Here is a 20,671-nt window from a genome sequence, read left to right as displayed (position 1 = left end):
ACTGGGCAGGTGGCCCCCTTAATTGTCACTGGCGGATCCAGACGGTAGGTCCGGATGCTCCCCCCCCCCCCCCTTTAAATTTTTATATTATACCCGCAAGAAGATGACCCCTGAGGTCGTAGAAAAAGTTTAGTTGATTTTTTTCTATTTCTCGTATTTTTGGTTTTCCGAAATGTCGGTGCATCGAAAGGCCACTATCCTCCTTCTCCTCATCATCATCACTGATAGAAGCTGACCCTCCCCGCATAAAATACCTGCATCTGCCTGCATCTGCTAATTGTGTCTCAGTAAAACCTCATTGCGTATGGTCACATGTTGCGATGAGCGCCTCAGGGCGCTCGCGATTCCCACAAAGCGGTTTCGAAGCCCGCCAGGTCACGCGCCGCAGAAGGGACTTGTGGGCTGGCGCCATCTGTCCGCGCAAGTACAAAACGCTGTAGACTTCCGCAGATACGCGCGTCGAACGGCCAATGCAACACTAGCAACACGAGACGCAATTGTGATCTAACCCTGTAGGTCCTTGGCCACAGCAGTCATTTGTAGAACCTCTGCACCGTTCGTGTAAACGTTTGTGGCTAGTTACAGTTCAAAGTTGCCGGTGGGAATTGTTGAAAGCGTGCTTGCCAGCGAAGCGTGTGTGCGGGCGAGCGGCGGTGGTGAGGGAGCGCCAAGAACCGCGCCGGCTTGCGAAGCCCGAAGGCAGCCGTTTCGACATGAGGATGTCAGCGGACATGCCGCCTCAACTCTTCGCCAAGATGGCCAAAAAAATCGCGCAGCTCACAAAAGTAAGTTTCCCTCGGATATCAGGCTCTCTGCGAAGCCCATCACGCTGTAGCGGGTTTAAAGCATAATTTTAAGGCAACCATTGTGATACCCCGGTCATTAATGAAGCATATACGGAACGTTGGGGGTGAGCGAAATTATTTACCAAGATCTTTTGCACCACGTGATCTTGCACTAAACAAATTTAGTGAATACAAATTGAACATGGGTAACAGTAGGTTCCATATGGAATTAAAGTGCTAAACTAAATAAAGGGCTAGATGTTCCCTATAGGAAGATTGCGCAAATGATTCCCGACTGTGACACTGTGGCATGCGCAGTGTTGCGTGATGGTTAGTCCACGCCTGTTCGTGGTTGCCAATGCAGCGTGATCAAGTTTCCGTGTTTCTAGTTTTTGGTGGAGGGCACGATGCTGATTGATTTAGGGGTTTGCTTGATCTTGCTGTCCCTTCTGTGTCGGCATGCTGATATCGGAAACCTCACAATACCATCTGACGGATCTGTGTTCTACTACCCTACTAATTTAAACGCAGCTATTGGCGGCTGCTTCACAGTAAATTCTGCTTGTACGAGCTGTTGGGTGTTCTACGTTATATTCTCCTCTCTGTGTGACTTCCGCGGCTTTGTAACTCTGTCCGTGTATTACCACAGGGCTGGGGAAGGCGAAGACGTCTCACATCGATATGAATGGGTGCTATCACTTCCGATAAAAATGTCAAATCGTTTTTACTTCTTATCAACTGACCCCCCATGTCCCACCATTATGGCTACACTTCCCTCTAAAGTTGTCATTTCTCAAACAATTTGCTTCAAAAAGCGAAACACAACCACTGAAGTTATTCTACAAATTTAACTATGTGATATAATGAATTCCCGACTCTGTATATCTCTAACGTCGTCATCATTTTACCTCCCTATGGTCGCGCCTGTATGTTTTGACCCTCGTTTGGTTAACTTGCCTGTCTTTGCATCTTCACTGTTGTTCACATATTTCCACTCAGCCTTCGAGGTTTTCGCCGCTGAATGCCGACACTTACCGTGTATAGGTGCCTGAACGTTTTCGGTGTCCATTCGCGTGGATTCACTCTTTGTGACCCCTCTTCCAAACAAGCTTTGCAGTGGCAGGCTTCACGCTACGTAGCTGGCATGGCGACACAGCCTTGGAACTTATTCACGGAAATTCGCTTTCAGCCGGAGCATGCCTTGGCTACAAACATTGGTTTCAATTTAGTTTGCCTTCTATCACCAGTGGGCTCCATCATAACAGCTGTTAGCGTAGAGCGGTTAGAGCACTGCAAGGGCCTGATTTTAAGGCCCGAGCCCGGCCCGAGCCCGATTCACGAAGCCCGAGCCCGACCCGGGCCCGTAACACCAAGCCCGAGCCCGGTCCGGGCCCGGGCATTCATAAGTGAGCCTGGCCCGAGCCCGGCCCGGGCCCTCCATCTCAAGCCCAGGCCCGCCCGGCCCGGCCTGGCCCGGTAATTTATTTTTTGGCCTAGGGAGGGCCCGCGCGTGTGTGACCAGGCCCGGTATTTGACGCTGAAGAAAGTTTGTTTATTATATTCCGGGCGATTACACGGAGCATATAGTCTGTACAAGCACGTCATGAACTGAAACGCAAAAAATAAGGGTTTAAAAGTGAATGTAGTTTAGCTTTCACCGCCTGCAGTTCACGCCACACCGGCGTAATAATAGCTCGTATTCTTACACCAGAGACACCGTCACCTTTGATGACCAGACTCTTGGCAGCTTCACGTGTTTGTCTCGGCCCCAAGTTGGTATTGCTGAAATTTTTGATCCGCATTTGAATCGACGAGTATGTACGCGCGTTGATATACTTCATCTGCAGTGGTTGTTATGCGGTGGTGTTTCTCTGGCAGGCGAATTTGATTCCCGATTACGGCAGCCGCATTTTGATTGGTGCGACATCTAAAACACACGTGTACATACATAGACATAGGTGCACAGCTCCAGGATGCCTGAATTAATTCCTTCTCCTCTTGGTCATTCCTTGTAATCGTATTTTTGGTATGTTATACACCAAAATATAAAATCTTGATGCAGTACAGAAAAAGGGCCCATCTCCCCGCGAGGGGGACTCGAGTAAATGCGTCGCATAGGGGGCGGGTGTATTGCGTTAACGTTTAGTGTTTGGGGAGTTGGTGGAGTGGACGCGTTGTATCAGCAGCTTCTTGACGTAGTTTGAATGAGTCAAGGATATAAGGCGCGTTCGTAGCCTTTCATTCTGTGTCGGTTTTGTGGCGCAGTGGGAAGAGCACCATGTAACTCGCGTTCCGCCCACAGGTAGTGAATGCGTTGTATCAGCAGCTTCTTGACGTAGTTTGAATGAGTCAAGGATATAAAGTGCGTTCGTAGCCTTCCATTCTGCGTCGGCTTTGTGGCGCAGTGGGTAGAGCACCATGTACCTTGCGTTCCGCCCGCAGGGTCGTGGGATCGAAACCAGGCGCCGGTAAGTATTATTTTTTATATAGTGTAGGGGGAGGGGTGCGGACCTGTTGTTGAGAGCTAGGAGGGCAGCGTGATGCGGGAGAGGAGGAGGGGGGGAGAGGGCGCACCTGGAACGGCTGTTGCGGACGCCGAGGCACGCCGACAACGCCGGGTGACATCGTGAGTTAAAGAAATGCTCTGCATTTAAAATGTCATTAAAATTGCAGTATAGTGAACATCAGACCTAGCAAAACACGTTTTTAAAACAGTGCGTACAAGTAACTCCAAGAAGCGCGCAAAAATAAACCAAGAATATTCATTTTGATGCTTTTTTCTACACCTCACGTCAGACCTATGAATGGCCATGCCTATGAATTCAAGCCCGAGCCCGGCCCGGGCCCACGGCGTCGAGCCCGAGCCCGGCCCAGGCCCGCGGCATTGAGCCCGCGCCCGGCCCGTGCCCGCCGATAATCGACTTCGGGCGGCCCGGCCTGGCCCGCGGGCGGGTTCGGGCCCGGGCTTTCGGGCCGGCCCGTGCCCGTGCAGTGCTCTAAGAGCGGTAACCACACGCACGCGCCCGCGCGCTCCATTCCATTCGCGTTCTCGTGTCTAAGCGCACTAGCGTGGGCAAGGGCGAGGGCAAGCACCCCCAGGAAGGCGTGTGAGCGTGCGCTGCCCCGCGCTTGACGGGACCGCCTTGACCAAATGGCCCAACCGTACCACTAAAACAGCGCTCAGCACTGTCATCGCAACACACACAAGCGTCGTGATTTCATCCTACAGCAAAGAACATTAGGCTTAATGTAAGCTTCCTAATAATACAGCGGCATCGACGCATCGCGAGGCTCACACGGCGACGGAGAGCCTTGTTTGCCTCCGGCTGACAACGTTTGATTGCGCGCGTTATCAGAGGTTTTAGCTGACCGTTTTTGACCGTCCGTTCCGATTCCGGCGGCCCGCTCTGCGTCAGCAGCAGAAACACTTTTAGCTAAGCGATAATCGTATCGCTCTTGACGGAGATCATTCGCGTCACGGCTCGTGCCCTGCGCGCGTGTAAACCAAACCTTCATCCATAAGAATTTATATTTTACGCACTCAAATAAAGCAAAATGCAGTGTTTATTGCCTTATTTCGCCTTTTCTAGAATAATGTAGTCGCTGACACGATACAATGGACCTAAATATAGTTAAAATAGGCCGTTCAACATTTGAATAGCCATGACAAGGTTGTCTTCCTCGGGGCTACATAAAAATTGGCCCGCGCTTCGGTCGACGTTTTTCGCTTGCGTTCTAAAAGTCGTTGAGGTGTGCGACATCTTTGCCTTTTCGTAAGTGCTTTCGTCGTTCAGTGGCTCATGTTTCAACTGAAGAAACGGAGTGCGCTGTTGCGCGCTCGCCTGGCTCGTGGCAGCTATCTTAAATTTCGGCGAGGAGCGTAAGCTGCCACGATTGCCCGCTCAGCAAGCCCGGCAACCGAAGCGACTTCAAGCGAGGCCCCGCTCCAGTAACGCCGCTGGCGCCGCGGCGCGCTACGCATGCGCAGTTGGCGGTGAGATGTTTGAGTAGCGCCCCCTGGCTCTGACGACGGCGTAGGGACTCGCGCTGCTGTCGTCTGCTACACTCCGCTTGTGATGGGCAGCAGTGCTCGTGCTAGAAACTGCCCGTTTTGATGTTTTCGTGCATTAACAGTTATTTTCCAAGCTTCTGAAACCTGTGAATAAGTTCAAGCTGTATCCCGCACAAGTTTGCAGTACAAGAGAGAGAACAACTTTTTTCAGGGCATCGGTCAGAAAATGGTATGTAACTCGTATTTTCTAGCTTATTTGCGAACTCCAGTGCTTAGAGCTCCTCGATAAGTATCCAAATGCGTAGGCTTCCCTAAAGTATTTTTGAGATGGTTTTATGCATATTCAACAATCTGGTACTACGCACGAAGCAGCGGGCCCTTACACGCACATCGCACAGCGTGAAATAAAACGGCTGTCTTCTATTTATTTTGCAGTTGTTGACTTGGATCAGATCAATGTTTTTTCTGTGCCCAACGCATTAACTTTTCTGCACTTATTAGGACGTTTGGCGGTGTTTGGTCGGCTTACAACACTGGTGTGGATATTTTCGTCAGGCTCTAAGGCATTCAGTACATTCTTCGCAAATTGGCTTTCGTTATGTCTTCGTGAAAGGAGGTGGTTATCCTCAGCTGTGGGCGCTGTTTATTCACATGCAAATGCAATGAAAACATTTCTGCTGCGTCACTGCGAAACGGTGCAGACCACGTTGTCCAGGGTACTCGAAGGCAGCTTTTGTACCCAGAATTCTATAGAAATATCGTAACCATCGTTATCATAACGAACTGACTCTCAGCCCGCACTGTTATGACATGATTACGGTGTTCAAGGCTTAGGATACTCGCTAACGAACGCAATAAATAGTATACTGTCCCGTTTCCAGTACAACAAGAACCAAAACCGATCAATATGTACAAGCAGCTTTCTTATTGTTTTCCAAGCCTTTCGGGCGTAAAGAACAAATCCGGTCCTACTCGGGATGGCTTTCTATAAATTGAACAAAATTCATCGTACCCTCTTGTCCTGGACTGAGGACCAAGCCCACAAACCAGCTGGATTTCAGTGTTAAGTAGAAGTTTTCTCTTCCTCCTTCTACTCCTCCGCTTCTGGGCTGTTTTACTGTAACGCATATCTGAATATTGTGAAGATATGGCTGTGTGAAATGTACATAAATTTGCCTCCAGGTCTGAGCAAAGATAGTGTTACTGTATGTTTACCGTACACGTGAATAGTTTTGCTCAATAAGGTTCCTACTGGTTAGAAGCCTGGTATAAAACCAGCACGCGCCTATACACACAGTAGGTTATTTGGAACTCAACGTCCGTCTTTTGCGGCTCAAAGTACATGTCGGCACACTTTCATGCCATGTAGACGCAAAGTGAAGTGGTCAATACTTTCGAACGTTCGGCAAGGTTTCAAAAGCTGTTTTACCTTACATGCGATTACCGGAAATCGTAATGCCCTCTCCCAGAGCCGACAGCCCGGAAGGCCTGGAAACTTGTTTTGGTCCTGCATTTTCGCTTTGGTCAGTTATTAGCAGCTGACTGTTACCTTTGTTCGAAAGGTTGCTGGATACAGACGCTGACGCATAGCTCCGACTCTTCGCGCTCCCCACAGGATCGGCTTCGCAAGGAATGGGGCGCGCCGGCAATGTTTCTTCCGGTGCGGTATCAAAAACTATACTTTAAATCACGCCCTGAGCTACTGTATCGATTTTAAGTCTTATTATGATAAAAAGTTACACACAAACATAATCTGGTGCGGACAAGCATCAAATGTGAACCAAGCGCAAAGAAAGAGCACGGAGAGTGAGCCCGAGTGAAGCAGACGACGAATGCGAGAATCCCTAAGCCGACATCACGGAGCCGCGCTTCGCAGCGCCGCCCGTGGTGGCGCTCACCGCCAATACCATGCGCAGTCGGCGGCGGCCACAACCTTAGATTTTCTTAGTAAGTATCATAGAGAGGAAACAGGGCCTCGTAAGCCATGTCGTCGTGGGGGTCATGGGAAGACCCCCCTTTTTGGCTTGGGCTTGGCATGACAATTGCATTCTAAAGGGACACTGAAGTGATGTGTAAACATTGCGGGATTACTAGTGAAAATTGTAGTCCGGAGTCCATAGGCCATGTTTCGACCATTCTGAGCGCGTTTACGCGAATTTATTTAGTAGAAAAATCAATTCGAAATTGCTGTCCTCCTCTCTGCATCCTCACCCATTTTCTGTGGCGTTTTCGTGTGACGTCAGGAGAAGATGACTTGGCTTGACTGAGCTGCTGCACGGCTCGCCGACCTGCCGGCGTAGTCAGTCGGCCCGCAGCGTTTAGTCCGCCGGCCGCCGAGGAGTCGTGGCAGTTCGTTCGCTCAGTTGAAACGAAGCTACGAGATAGAGAGAGAGAGAGAGAGAGAGAGAGAGAGAGAGAGAGAGAGAGAGAGAGAGAGAGAGAGAGAGAGAGAGAGAGAGAGAGAGAGAGAGAGAGAGAGAGAGAGATTCTTCAATGAGACCGAAGAGGTCAGGCCTGCATAATGCTGGGCTTGCTACTTCAGATGGTTGGTGAACATGTGATGAGGGTTATATGCATGCTTACATGAATAATACAAATAAGAAAAGGAAAAAACGAAAGAAAAGGAAACGAAAAAAACGAAAGAAAGAAAGACAGACACATGAACACAAATAAAACAAATTGGCCGCGTATCTGCTCCTTTCGTTGCAAATGCCGTCAAAAGACGATAGTCTTTATCGACTTTTGCCAATTAAATGCCTCCCTTCGCTTTCCCGCTCACCTCTCATGTTGTTCCTGTTGCGTCGCGCTCCTCCCAAGGTAAAGACGCCAAAGGTTTGCTTAAATCATTTTAAATTTCCCGTGTTCCACTGCTCCAAAGCGGGTGTCTCGATGCGAACGCTGCCGTACGGCGAAGGCACCGCGTTAATCGAGGCGCCCTACTTTAACGTTTATAGAACCGCGTTTCCCTATGCCACGTGCGTTGCAAGCAGAACGTGGAACCTATCTAGTGGAACCTTGCGTAACTGTTGCCGGTTGATTTCTTAAAATGGCGCCTGGAGCTATAGTGGCGCGGGCGACAGCAGGCGACGGCGGAGTTAATTCTTTTTCTGCAGTTGATGAAGTATTTATTTCGCAAAAGTCAAGCATGTTTGATTTTTTTATAAAGAAACACTGCAAATATCACTTCTGTATTGATTTGTTGTCTCATATTTGCGTAATGTCTTGTTCTTCTTCAACAATGTGGACAAGTATGAACATTACACTGGACATAGACGGGTAGATTTAGCTGTGACTGTATAAGACTATTGCGCAAGCATTGTTTTGCTTTGGCCGGGTGGCTGAATCGAGTCACAGACAGACAGACGGACAGACAGACAGACAGACAGTCAGACAGACAGACCAAAATTTCTGGGTTTAAGTAGCCCAAGAAAGACTATCGTCTTTAAAAACAAGAAAAGTCAGAGGCAGTCACAGGCTGTAGTCGAGTCCAGAGTCTTTGAGAAAACGTACCAGAGCTTTAAAACCCCGCACCGCACTGTCTCCACTGTTACAGGGGCCTAAAAAGTCCTTCATGTTGAGAGCTCTCGCCCGTAATAAACTTCGCGCTGTCGTTGTCGCCGAGTTGAAATGTGGGCAAATACAGAACAGGTGTTCAGTGCCTCCTCGTACACCGCAAAGCGGACACGGAGGTGATGCCATCAGACCAATTTTGTTCAGAAAGCTTTTGGTATAAGCTACTTTGAGGCGCAGGCGATGTGTACCTTACTCTGTCTCGATAAACCGTGAGGTATACGAAACGTACACTGCGGGTCGAGAGCGTAAAGGGGGGCGTACTGCAGGTCCGGGTTCCGCCAGTGCTGCAATTGCATGCGCCATCCGAGAGTTGTGGCTATTCCGTTGACGTCCTCCTTGTATAAAGGGAGTTGTGCTGGTGAGCTCGTGGAATGGCCCTCGCGCTCGAGCCGATCAGATATCACGATGCCCGTGATGCCACAGTGTCCTGGCAACCACTCCAAAGAAATAGTGTACCCGTTGTTGAGTGCCTCTTTGTGTATGACGTTGATTTCTTGTATCAGTCAGCCTTGATTACTTCCTCGCTTGAGAAGCGCTTGTAGCGCAGAGCGGGAGTCCAGGAAAATTACCCAGGATTTTGGAGGGCAGTCCTTGACAATCTCCAGCGCAGGTCCTACTTATCAGCCACGAGACGTTTGTGAATGGAAGAATGTGCCTTTTTTTACTTTGTTAGTTTGTACACTGTATCTAGCTCCAAGTCAAGGTCGCTCCACACAAGCGGACATGCGACGCTTCGCTGACTGGTACGCTAGTACGAACATCTAAGGCCACTTGAACGCGGGAGAAGAGTCAGCGAAGTCAATATAGGTGCCAAGGAAATACTATCAACTGTTACTTTTACTGTACAGCGTAAAAGTAGGGAGCACGGAGCACTTTTTTGCGATGGGAGAACAAGCACAGCGGTCAGCAGCACGACTACACATCTGCAAACGCTTTTCAGTCTATGAAATGCGCTAGACATGAGATATTGTGGAAATTTGTGGGACGCTTACTGCACGAGCGCTATACAACAAATAGTCACGTAAGCTGCTTGAAATACTAAAACTAAATAAAAGTGTAAACTGGTTATACACTATATACCTTATATTATCATCGCTGGGAGCGCTGGCCTGTGGCCGAGTGGTCTGTAGCGCTTGGATTTTATTTTGCAAGTCACAAGTTTGAATCCACGAGGGCTCCTTGTTTTTGTTTTTTTTTGTAAATTGACTTTCTCGTTTTCGGCCGATGTTTTCTACACTGAGTTCGCCGTTTTTGGGCCGTAACGTTCACTGGTCCACGAACTAGTTGACAGAACGCGCGCAGGCTGGCACTGGCGCGCTAGCGAGTTCTCGTTGGCGTGCTGTTGCCATAAGTACCGACTGCTTGCGGGCAGTGGGCACAGGCCAGAATCCACAGACCCTTGGCCTGGTGCGAACACGCTTTTTACGATACAGGCATGAGTGAGGCAAGTTCCAAATATGGGGAGAGAGAGAGAATAAATTTTATTTGGGCCTGCAGACGGTGGGGCGCCCTTAACAGGGGCCCAGGTGCCGTGACGCGGCCGCGACGTCGTTACGATAGCACCTCTTGAGCCGCACCCGGGTGCGCTCTACGAGGTAGGGAGGAGGATCGTACCCCCTTCCCCGCGTCGCACTCCGGCCGCTGCCGTTCGAGGGCCGCCGCAACCTGCTGGACGGCCTGTAGCTGGGTGTTGACTGTAGCTGTAGCTGTAGCTGGCTGTAGCTGTAGCCTGTAGCTGTAGGCCCGCCTTGATTTTCTGTCTCTTTTATATAATCGCAAACTTGCCCTTGATCCAACCCCTTTTCTTTCTCTATTAAACACAAGACCGACAAGACATCACCCACCAAATGCACTAACTCCGTACTTCGCGAGAACGGACACGTTCAAATTTTCGTTTTTTCCACGCGCCATTTCAAACTTGTACCAGGTAACCGAATGAAGTACTTCCGATACTGGGTAACTGTGCATTGTTTTTTTTTGTGTATGTTTTATTGTATTGCTCTTTGCATTGTACCATGCCCTCCTGCTTGGACCGAAGTGTAGTCCGCAGTATGTATTAAATAATAAATTTGCTGTCACTAAATCGTTTCAATTCAAGCCAATGTTGAAACTACGGCGAGCGCATGTTATAATTATGGTCCCTAGAAATATTTCTAGGGACCATAATATCGTGGCGGTCCATGACGACACAGACGGCCTTGATGTGAGCCGTATAGACGCTAGCGCGAGATTCCTCTCTCGTGTATATTGTAAGAAACTCTATGGCCGCAACCACTAGCAGAGTGACGCGTATTCGAGGTGCGAGGTGAGTGGACGATGGCCGAGATAAACCAGTTTTGGTTTCGTTTCGGCGCAGCAACGGCTGGCACACGGCCTCATCGTTGGTTGGGCATTCTTGATACCTCAGGAATCGGCATACCGCGATTCTACCATGTTGTCTGCTGTAGAATGGGTGAGATAAGCCTGCAGCACCGCTTAGAATCGTAACGCTCAGTAGCCGAGGCATACACTGTGGCTGAACTCCCTCCGTGTCGTCGGACCAGTTGAACTGCAAGGCGCTTCACCACCTTCTGAGCTTGCGTGGCTCGTACCTGTGTCGTAAGAGGCGTGTTCGCTCCAGGCCGCCAGTCGGCGTATGCGGCGCTGTGCCCCTCAGCTGTCGCTGCTGCTGTCACACCACGCCAACAAGAACTTGCCAGTGCAGCAGTGTCAGTCTGCACGCGGTCTGCGAACTTGCTCATGGAGCAATGAATGTTGCAGCTCAAGAGCGATGAATGGAGTATAGAACACATAATCTAATCAAATTGATGAACTAGACAAAGACAAGCGCTATTGGGGATTCGAACCTGTTCTCTGCGACGCACTACATACAGTGCTTTACACCACTGGGCCATTGTGGTCGGTAAGCAAAGATGAAGGATTTATCGTGTAGGCTGTTTTTTTTTAGTTTCAGCACTTCCAGCTTTTTGGATGAGTACTTCTTGAATAACCCTTGTCCAATAGCATCTCCCAAATCCCAATTAATATCTTATCTCTAGCAACTGCGTTCCTTAGGCAATAAAAGTGATCGCAAATATGTTGTCGGGCTGCTCACCATGTGCTAATTCACCCTGCGCGAAAAGTATTTCCCGTTCCTCGGTTTTAAGCTTTGCAATAAACGTTTCCGTTGATTTTAATTCCTTATTGCTTATTTTGCTTCGCGGACTCTTCTCCCGCCTTTAATTCACCGTAGATTTTCTGCTAGCGTACCAGTCACACAGGCATATGCAGCTTACAGCTCCAGTGAATCGAAGTCAGCGAAGTGTCGAATGTGGGCTTGTGCGGAGCTAATTTTACTTCATCGACTTTACGAAGCTTGATACAGTCGACGAACTAACAAACTATAACCACATTCTTCTGGAAACAAACCTCGTCGTCGATTAGTTTTAACTCAGCGAACGACTTGCGACGACCCGCCAGTGACCGGCCGAGTGACTCTGCCGAAAGGTCGGCGAGCCGCGCAGTCAAGGCAAGCCTGCCTCGAGTAAGCATCACAGGAAACGTCATAGGAAACCGGCAAGGAGGATGCCAAGAGGAAGACAGCACTTTCAAATTGGTTTTTCTTCTAAATAAAGTTGCGAAAACGCACCCAAAGGGGTGTAAATAAGGCCTAGGGACTCCAGACTTCAATTTTCGCTAGTAATCCCACAATGTTTACAATCGCTGCAGTGCCCCTTTAAGGGTGAGGCCAGTATTAAAGGAGCCATGAAGACAAAACACAAGATTGGTTCCTTCAAAAGACGGCCTCGTTAGAATCATACTGACACCAGTTTTAAAGTAAACTTCGCTCAAATAAGCTATATAATTAGGGAAAAAGGGAATGGCCATGCGACCCACTAGCTCATTTCCCGCAACAGAACCTGTGATGTCATACCAGCCTGCTCTGCGATTGGCGGAGGCCGGTAAAAGCAAACGCAAATTAGGCTGAGCATATAAGCTTGCAGAACGAGCTATTTGTGCTCAAATGAAGGGTACATTCTATTTAAAGCAATACTAATAATGGTGGGGCAAACAGTGGAAGTTATGAAAGCGCAGTAAACATAGAAGTACTGATGCGTACTGCTGTTGGTACTGCGAGCACTATCCTTGGTTTAGCTGCACAGCACTGCGGGGCTTTGGGGTTGTCTCAGACGACACTGGCCGAGTGACGCAAGCAACGGTGTCTTACGTGACCATATTTGTCGATTGGATTGGAAAAACATTTATTGTGCCTGCGGTTGAAGTCCAAGTTAGGACTTCAGACTTGGCCAGTGTCGTCCTCGCTGTCGCCACCAGGGTTAGAGGCCCCCCGCCCGTTACCGGGCTGTGAAGTCTCCTGCCTGGCCAACGCCACGATGACCCGCTGGACGACGACGAGAAGGCGTCGGGGCCTGTCTGTGAGACGACGGCTTTGATTATCCCGAACCCTACTCGCGAGGGACGTTGGTGTGGGGGCAGAACAGACAGTAGCTCGAGAATTGCCGAACTGTATTTTGGGGTCACTTGCCACGTGAGACTGACGCGAAATGACGATGTACTTTGTTTTCCCGCTCCCGTAACTGAGGACTTGTGGAACAGATAAACATCTGATTTTCTTTTGTCGAGCGAGCACTATATTTCACGAAATGATTATTTTCTCTCAGGACAAAAACAAGCCAGGTGTAAATACGGCTTGCTACGGTATGGTGGCGCCATCTAGGTTCAGTAACGTAAACAAACGCGCGAACGCCGCCAGGTGCCATCAGGCACCTCGAAACCAACGCCGCCGTAAAGGGTGGATACACCCTTTGAATGCTCCCGCGCCGCGGCAATTGTGGGTCAACGTGCTCAACGCGTTGTTCTTTTCGTTTCCCACGAGACCCAGCAACGCGAAACAGATGAGATGATTCAAACCTCGCCAGTAAACTGCGTTGCGGCGATAATTTTAGTGCGGTTTTGATACAATGACTTGCTTCGGCGGCGAGCGAGTGACCCAAAATGGCGGCGCCAGCTTATACCGGTCTCCACCAGGTACGGAGGACGCGTGAATCAAGGGACCCTAGGCTACAGAGCGGTAGGTTCTTGTGATGTCATTGCAGACCACTAAAACACACGATTATGCTGGAAAATCAAAATTTTAACGTAAATTGATTAATTTCTCAGTGAATAAAGCATCGTTTGTATCCGGACAAGCGCTGGGAGCACTATAAAACACGAAATCCTTCGAATAAAGCAAACTTGTGTTTTGTCTTCATGGATCCTTTAACAAAGCACAGATGACTGTGATTTCTTTACGAATTCTCTAGCAGGATGAATACTGGGATGGCGCTTGGATGTTAAATGTGTATTCGCAACTTGGGTTAGAATGCATTCACGGCTAAGGCTGCACAAAACAGGGAAGGAAGCGAGGGAAAAGCAAACGAACGGGAAGATGTAACTGGCCCGTGTACGAGCTAGCCCAGAGAAGTGCCTTACTGAGGTGTATTGGCAATATTACGTTTTTATTGTCTCACAACATTGCTCGCTGGCGCTGGCAATTGTGGTTGTTAGAACAATTTCAGCAGGGATTCCGAGTGAATACCGTTCCACCACTAGAAGTCTCCTAAACTCTGATACTCTATCTTGTTCCTCCACTTAAGTACTTATATCTTAAACGAAATCAACCTAAATGATCATTAAGAAACAAAAAACTCACTGAAATCGATTGGAAACTCCCTGAACGCGAGTCTATCCGCGAAATTCGCTTTTGCAAAAAAAAAAAAAAAAAAAAGAGGGAAATGAAGAAAAACTTTCAAATTTCGCGCTTCACAATGTCTACAGTGAAGCAGAACAGAGTTATAAGTGCTAACTGCACTTCAGCGCTACATGTTGCAAACAAATGTAGCTGGTGGACCAACCACAACCCCACAGTAACGTTTCTTGGTGAGGTCGGCGGCCCCAATGATGCTGCAACGCCATATGGACCCCACGAAGAGGTGGCTAATCTCCAGCGTTGCACGTGGTTTCCTAAATATCTGCATTATTTTTGTGGCGTTGGCGATAAAATTTGTAACATTGTTGCTGGGACGAAGGACAGTTCTATTTTGTCGTCATAGCCCTCTTAAACAAACGTGAACCTAAATCATCTTAAAGCCGAAATGGATCATGGAGGGAAAATACTAGTTGACTGTGCGATTGTAGCTTTGCTCCTAGCTCGATTCGTCGTACCACTTCAACGATTACGTGAAGTTATACATTGATAAGTCCGTTCTTATTCCTCATGATATCACTGCTGACGTCGTGGAGCACGATATGTTAAAGTTCTTATATGTTTACCTTCTTTCAGTTAGACAAATGTCTTTCGCGGTCTCACTGAAGTTCAGTTAGTTACAAAAAGCTAGTTTTTTATAATAAAGTGGTCGTAGTTTGTCCTTATGGCCGCTGTAAAAGCCGAGGAGAAGTTGCCGTGCACCAAAGCTGCATTAAAAAAATCAGTGTCCTTGTACTCTGCGAAAAAGGACGACTAGCAAAGTGGGGTGCAGTCCAAGGCGTGCACGAAACAAAAAAACGTTTGTTTGGAATTCGGAATTGAGCATATTTCTAGCAAATTAGCTGAAAGACATGGAGGGACTCAAGCTTTAGTTTGGCAGGACAACCATGGGCTGTCCGCTTCCCTTCCGCATCATAGGCCTCTTACTGTGTGTTAACACGCCAACCTGAGCCGCATAACTACAACAGAGGACCGCAGCCAAGTTGCGTTGGGGTGTGAGACGTCCGTTTAAACCTCCCACCAACACAAAGTACATGTCAGCAGTTAGGGCGGGGAGCACAGCTGCGCGTGCACGCCCCCATCCCCCTGCTCGTACCCGCACGCATAAACCGGCAAGTGCCCGTGCACAGGCGTGAAAGACACTGGCAGAAATGTCGCTCTAAAAGCCCTTCTAGGTCAATAAAAATTCTAGGATAAAGTCGGCGCTTTTCACCCGGAAGGGTTTCGGAGCTACTCGACAAGGTGGAGCTTGAGGCTGCAGCGGCGCTGGCTGCACGTTCTGCGGCAGCGGATTTCTCTTGTTTTCGCACCCATTCTGGTGTCGGTGCGCGCAGACGCTCATTCAATTTCCGCCATTGTTCCTCCGAGCGAACGACACCCGGCCATCCCAAAGCAAGTTAAAAGTGCAACTGCTGATAACGGCGCTAGCGCCGTTATCAGCCAATTGCGCTGCTTATGGGAGACGCATCGGTGGTGGCGAGGGATATAAAACTCACCAAAGTTGCGTCGGCCATACAGCCACGGCATGCTGTATCAGGAAGGAGCAGTCACGTAAAATTCCACTGTCAGAAGAATTTGGGGTTATCCCGCCACCAAACGAGGTGTTTTGCGGTAGCAACCGCAAATCCAAAAAAATATGCTGGCACGTGCACGGCTGCTCCGCAGCATGCCGGCCATTCAAGCAAGGGAACACCGTGACAGCGTTGCAGGGTCATTTAAGCGCACGACCCTATGCTTCATTCAGAGGGGCTAGTTTTTCAGGTGGTCAATATCAGGGGTTTCAACTTGCAGTATGCTGGAGGCTTCTTGCTAGGATTGGGAGAGGTCAGCACGGGCTGGCAACGCAATGGTCTCCGGAAAAAAAATTCTCGATGGACGAGGGGCAGACTCTATATATACGGTAGCCCACGGGCTCCATCGAGATACGGAGCATTGATGGCGACGGGCCACCACACAAGGCACCGCGGGGTGCGACAGGCATGGCCATGTTTAAATAACAGCTACATGTTTCTGTTCATCATCATCATCACCAGCCTATCTACGCCCACTGCAGGGCAAAGGCCTCTCCCATTATTCTCCAATTACCCCGGTCCTGCTCTCAATGCGACCAATTTATCCCCGCAAACTTCTTGATCTCATCTGCCCATCTAACTTTCTGCTGCCCCCTGCTACGTTTGGCTTTTTTAGGGATCCACTCTGTTATCCTTAAAGGAGCCATGAAGAGAAAACACAAGTTTGGTTCATTCGAAAGATTGCCTCGTTAGAACCATAACGACACCACTTATAACGCAAACTTCGCTCAAATAAGCTACATAATTAGGAAAAACGGGAATGGTCATGCGACCCACCAGCTCATTTCCCGCAACAGAACCTATGCCGTCACATGGGCTAAGCTCTGCGATTGGCGGAGGCCGGCAAAAGCAAACGCATGTTAGGCAGGGCTTACAGCTTGCATAGCGAGCTAAATGCCCGTGAAACATACTGCACATTCTTTTTATGACAAAGAACGGTGGAATAAACGGTTGAAGGTCCGAACGAACTCGCAAGCGTGTGCGCCAATGCGTACGAAACTAGCGCGCCGGCCGAGCTCGACATCTCGCCGTCGCGCAGACGAATTTTCGGGTTCGAGGCTCTTCGGGGCCAACGAACCGTTCCAGCACGCACAGCCGCGACCTTGCTTCGTATCGTAATCCCTTCACAGGAGGTTGGCCGTCATATCGCCAACCAGCAAAGGTAAAAATAGAAACGAGGGGCGTAAGGAACAGCAAGAAGCGACGAGATAGTGCCAGTCGTCGCGTAAGTTTCGAATGGTGTTGGTTTGCTGCTGTCGTTACGAGCTCGTTTCCAGTTTACAACCACTGAAAACTTCAGTTTGTTCAGTTACGGCAGGGACCCTTACGTTAGCTCACTCCTGGAACATGTTGGCGCTCGTTGCCGACTTCGTCAAATCGCTCTGACCTTGGGGAAAAAAATGCCGTAAACACCGCGCATTGACGCTCGTATCTTTCTGGTCGAAGCAGAGAGCTCGCGCGAACGGCTTTCCATACACGACATAAGTGATACTGCTACTGAAATTGAACTATTATTAACCGTAATCAAAATACGGCACATACGTACCAGTCTATATTCGTCCGTCGCGACGGGGCTGACGAGGCAGCGGTGCCGACGGCTGGGCGTTCGTCTGTTGTGGCTATCGCGGAATGGTCGCTTTCACGTCCACCGCTTTTCCCACAACTCTTGCCGCTCGTGCACTTAGAAGCATTGAGCGTTTTTGTGGTGTGAGGTTGTTAAATGCAAGCCCGAGCTCCTCGGCGAGAGTTTTGTTCTCCGGATCAGGCGATTCCATGACTAGGGCTGCGGGTGCACTAGGTTTTACTAGTATTTTTAAAATGGCCGCCGTCTCGATCGACCCCGCGTGTGGGTGCTATATGGAGTCGACATACTAAGTATCTGTTTCATGGACCGGCTCTATGACGCCATTGTACACGTCACGGAATGTTCAATTTTAGCGGGAGATTTAAAATTTTGGCTTAAATTGCCTTATTTATCAGTGAATAAAGCATCATTTGCTTCCGGGAAAGCGCTTGGGGTACTATGAAACACCTAATCTTTCGAATAAAACAAACTTTTGTTTTCTCTTCATGGCTCCTTTAAAGGGACACTGAAGTGATATGTAAACATTGCGGGATTACTAGCGCAAATTGTAGTCCGGAGTCCCCAGGCCATGTTTCGACCACTCTAGGCGCGTTTACGCGATTTTATTTAGTAGAAAAACTAATTCGAAAATGCTGCCCTCCAGTCTTTACGCTCGCCCATTTTCTGTGGCGTTTTCGTGTGACGTCAGGAGGGGATGAGCTGGCAATTGGCTGCGCTACTGCACGGCTCCCCGGCCTTCAGACAGAGTCAGTCGGCCCAGCGTTTCGTCCGCCGGCCGCCGGCGGGTCGTCGCAATCAAGGAGGTTAAAAAAAATTGCTTGGTCGCAATTCGTTCGCTTAGTTGAAACGAAGCCAGGACACGTTTGTGAATGGAAGAATGTGCCTTTCCTTACTTGGTTTGTTTGTACACTGTATCTAGCTCCAAGTCAAGGTCGCTTCACACAAGCGCTGCACAAGCGCTGCACAAGCGCTGCACAAGCGCACATGCGACGCTTCGCTCACTGGTACGCCAGTAGGAAAATATAAGGCCTCTTGAAGGCGGGAGAAGAGTCAGCGAAGTCAATATAGGTACTAAGGAAATAAAATCAACTGATATTTTTACCGTACAGCGTAAAACTAGGGCGCGGGAAGCACTTTTTTGCGCTGGGCGAACAAGCACAGCGGTCAGCAGCACGACTACACACTTGCGAACGCTTTTCCGTCTACGAAATGCAATTGCTAGACGTGAGCTACTGTGGAAACTCGGGCGACGCTTACTGCACGAGCGCAGTACAACAAATAGTCACCTAAGCTGCTTGAAATGCCAAAACTAAATAAAAGTGTAAACCGGTTGTACAATATATACCCTATATTAGCAAGGCCTTCGCGTCCCGTTCCGTGGCTCAGTGGTCTGGGCATTCCTCCTCTTGCCACCGTAGCGTGCGGACGCGGAATCATGAGCTCCGTCGGAGCGGCGACAGCGGCCCAGGCCGGCCGCGGAAACAGGGTAGATGCTAAGGGAGATAGTGAGTATCAAGTTATTTTGCCTCAGTTGCCTACAGGACGTATTGTTTCCAATACGGTGTTTCTTCACGGCGACGTGAAAGCCCGACCGTTTCGTGTAGAGGACTTCCGAGACCTGCTCGCCCGTGCTGGTATGCCCCCCGACGTGATTGCGCTGGGGGCGTACCAAATCAACCACGTGTGGGCGGTGACCTTCAAGAGTGCCGAGGCCACAAAGAAAATGCTAGCGGCCGGCGAGCAGGAGGTGAAGGGACGCCGGTGTCTCGTCATCGACCCGCAAGACCACCAAGTGAGGCTTAAGCTACACTGGCTGCTGCACGGCGTTGATGACGAGGACGTCCGGGCAGCACTCGCTACCTTCGGCAAGGTCATTGAGATCACCAAAGAAAGATGGCGAGTACAAGGTGTCCTTGACAAAGGGTCTACGACGAGGGTGGTGACGCTGAAGCTAAAATCTGGCGTGACTTTGGAAGATTTGCCCCATCAAATTCGGGTGGCTGGGGAGCTGGCCCTCCTCGTCGCACCGGGCCGGCCGATGCAATGCCTTCGCTGCCAGGGAACGGGTCACGTCCGCAGAGACTGCAAAGTGCCACGCTGCTCCCGGTGCCGGCGTTTCGGCCACTCGGAAGCGCAGTGCGTACGCACTTACGCGGCGGTCACGGGGCCTGTGCAACGCGAGGAACTTGACGAGCACCTCATGGACGTGGTCGAGGCGGAAGCGGCCGCGGAAGGCACGGTACACCAGTCGACTGCGGAGGAGACTACAAGCACAACGGACTTCTCTCAGAGCTCGGAGCCTAGGACGCAGGAGGACCAAGCCGCACCGGCGTCTCAGCCACCAACGGGGGACGCCGAGCAACTGGCCGCAGCGGCGTCTCAGTCACTAACGGGGGACGCCGAGCAACCGGCCGCAGCGGCGTCTCAGCCGCCAACGGGGGACGCCGAGCACCAGCCCGCGGATACGCTGGGTGGTACAGGAGGCACAGTCAAGCGCAGCCTTGACAAGTCGGGTGAAGGGAGCGGCCACGAAACCACAACCAGCAGCGAGGAGCCGCCACTGAAAACGAACCAGGGGCGACGGCTGTTATCCAAGCCTCGAACGAACGTCCATCGCGGTCGGGGGCCTCCATAGACGCAGCCGGTGCAGCAACTTCCGCCAGATGCTTTGGCGCCGTTTAAGAACGCGTAGCTTAGTCCTCACGTGTCAGGTAAGCACCATGCGCCCGGTCTGTAGCCTTCATAAGTGAACGGTAATGAGTGGGTCCCTGAGCGTAGCAACATTAAATGTCCGGGGGCTGTCGACACGTCGAAAGCAAAGTCAGGTTTACCGTCTGTTAACAGAGCAGGACATTGACGTAGCCGTTCAGGAGACGAAAGTCGAGGGGGAGGAGGAGACCGAGGCCAGGGTGCGTCGTTTCACGTCGAGGTACTATGCTTGCGTAAGTCATGCTGTGGGGATTTCCGCGGGATGTGTATTGTTGCTGAAGAAACTGCCGGGTCTGGTTGTGGAGGGTGTGACGTCGTGTCGTTCGGGCAGGCTTGTTGTGTGTGATTGCAGCCTTGATAATGTGAACTTTCGAATTGTCTGTGTATACGCTCCAAATGCTGTAATAGAGAGGGAAAATTTTTTTGGGACTCTCAGGCAACACGTCGATACAGACAGAATGCTCATTATAACAGGCGATTTCAACTGCGTACTTTCTGGCCGGGATAAAACAAGTAACAACGCGTATAGAAATGCTAGTACTAATTTGTTATCTGAAATTGTTGCGGATTATGGACTCGTTGATGTTGGTCAATGTCTAGACGGGGAAAAAGACGTCCGATTCACCCACTTTCAAGGTTTCAGCCACGCGAGGCTGGATAGGATTTACGTTTCGCTGGATTTAATACAGA

The 20,671-nt window shown here is 49.9% G+C and overlaps 1 protein-coding gene across 2 annotated transcripts in view; it reads left to right on the top strand.

The window, feature by feature from the left end:
* The first annotated feature begins 454 nt into the window (after positions 1-454).
* Positions 455-20,671, top strand: part of LOC144156331 (uncharacterized) — a 239,488-nt gene continuing 219,271 nt past the window's right edge. For both annotated transcript variants that reach the window (XM_077688314.1, XM_077688315.1), the window contains exon 1: positions 455-785. In XM_077688314.1, coding sequence (XP_077544440.1) covers positions 714-785 — 72 coding nt within the window. In that variant the 5' untranslated portion in view covers positions 455-713. The remainder of the gene's footprint in view (positions 786-20,671) is intronic.

Source organism: Haemaphysalis longicornis, unplaced genomic scaffold (assembly GCF_048455015.1).
Source record: "Haemaphysalis longicornis isolate Haplotype H1 unplaced genomic scaffold, Haemaphysalis longicornis Haplotype H1 scaffold_1, whole genome shotgun sequence".
In the NCBI taxonomy this organism is placed as follows: Eukaryota; Metazoa; Arthropoda; class Arachnida; order Ixodida; family Ixodidae; genus Haemaphysalis; species Haemaphysalis longicornis.
Note: the sequence above shows the minus strand (reverse complement) of the source record. Positions and strands in the feature narration are given on the sequence as shown.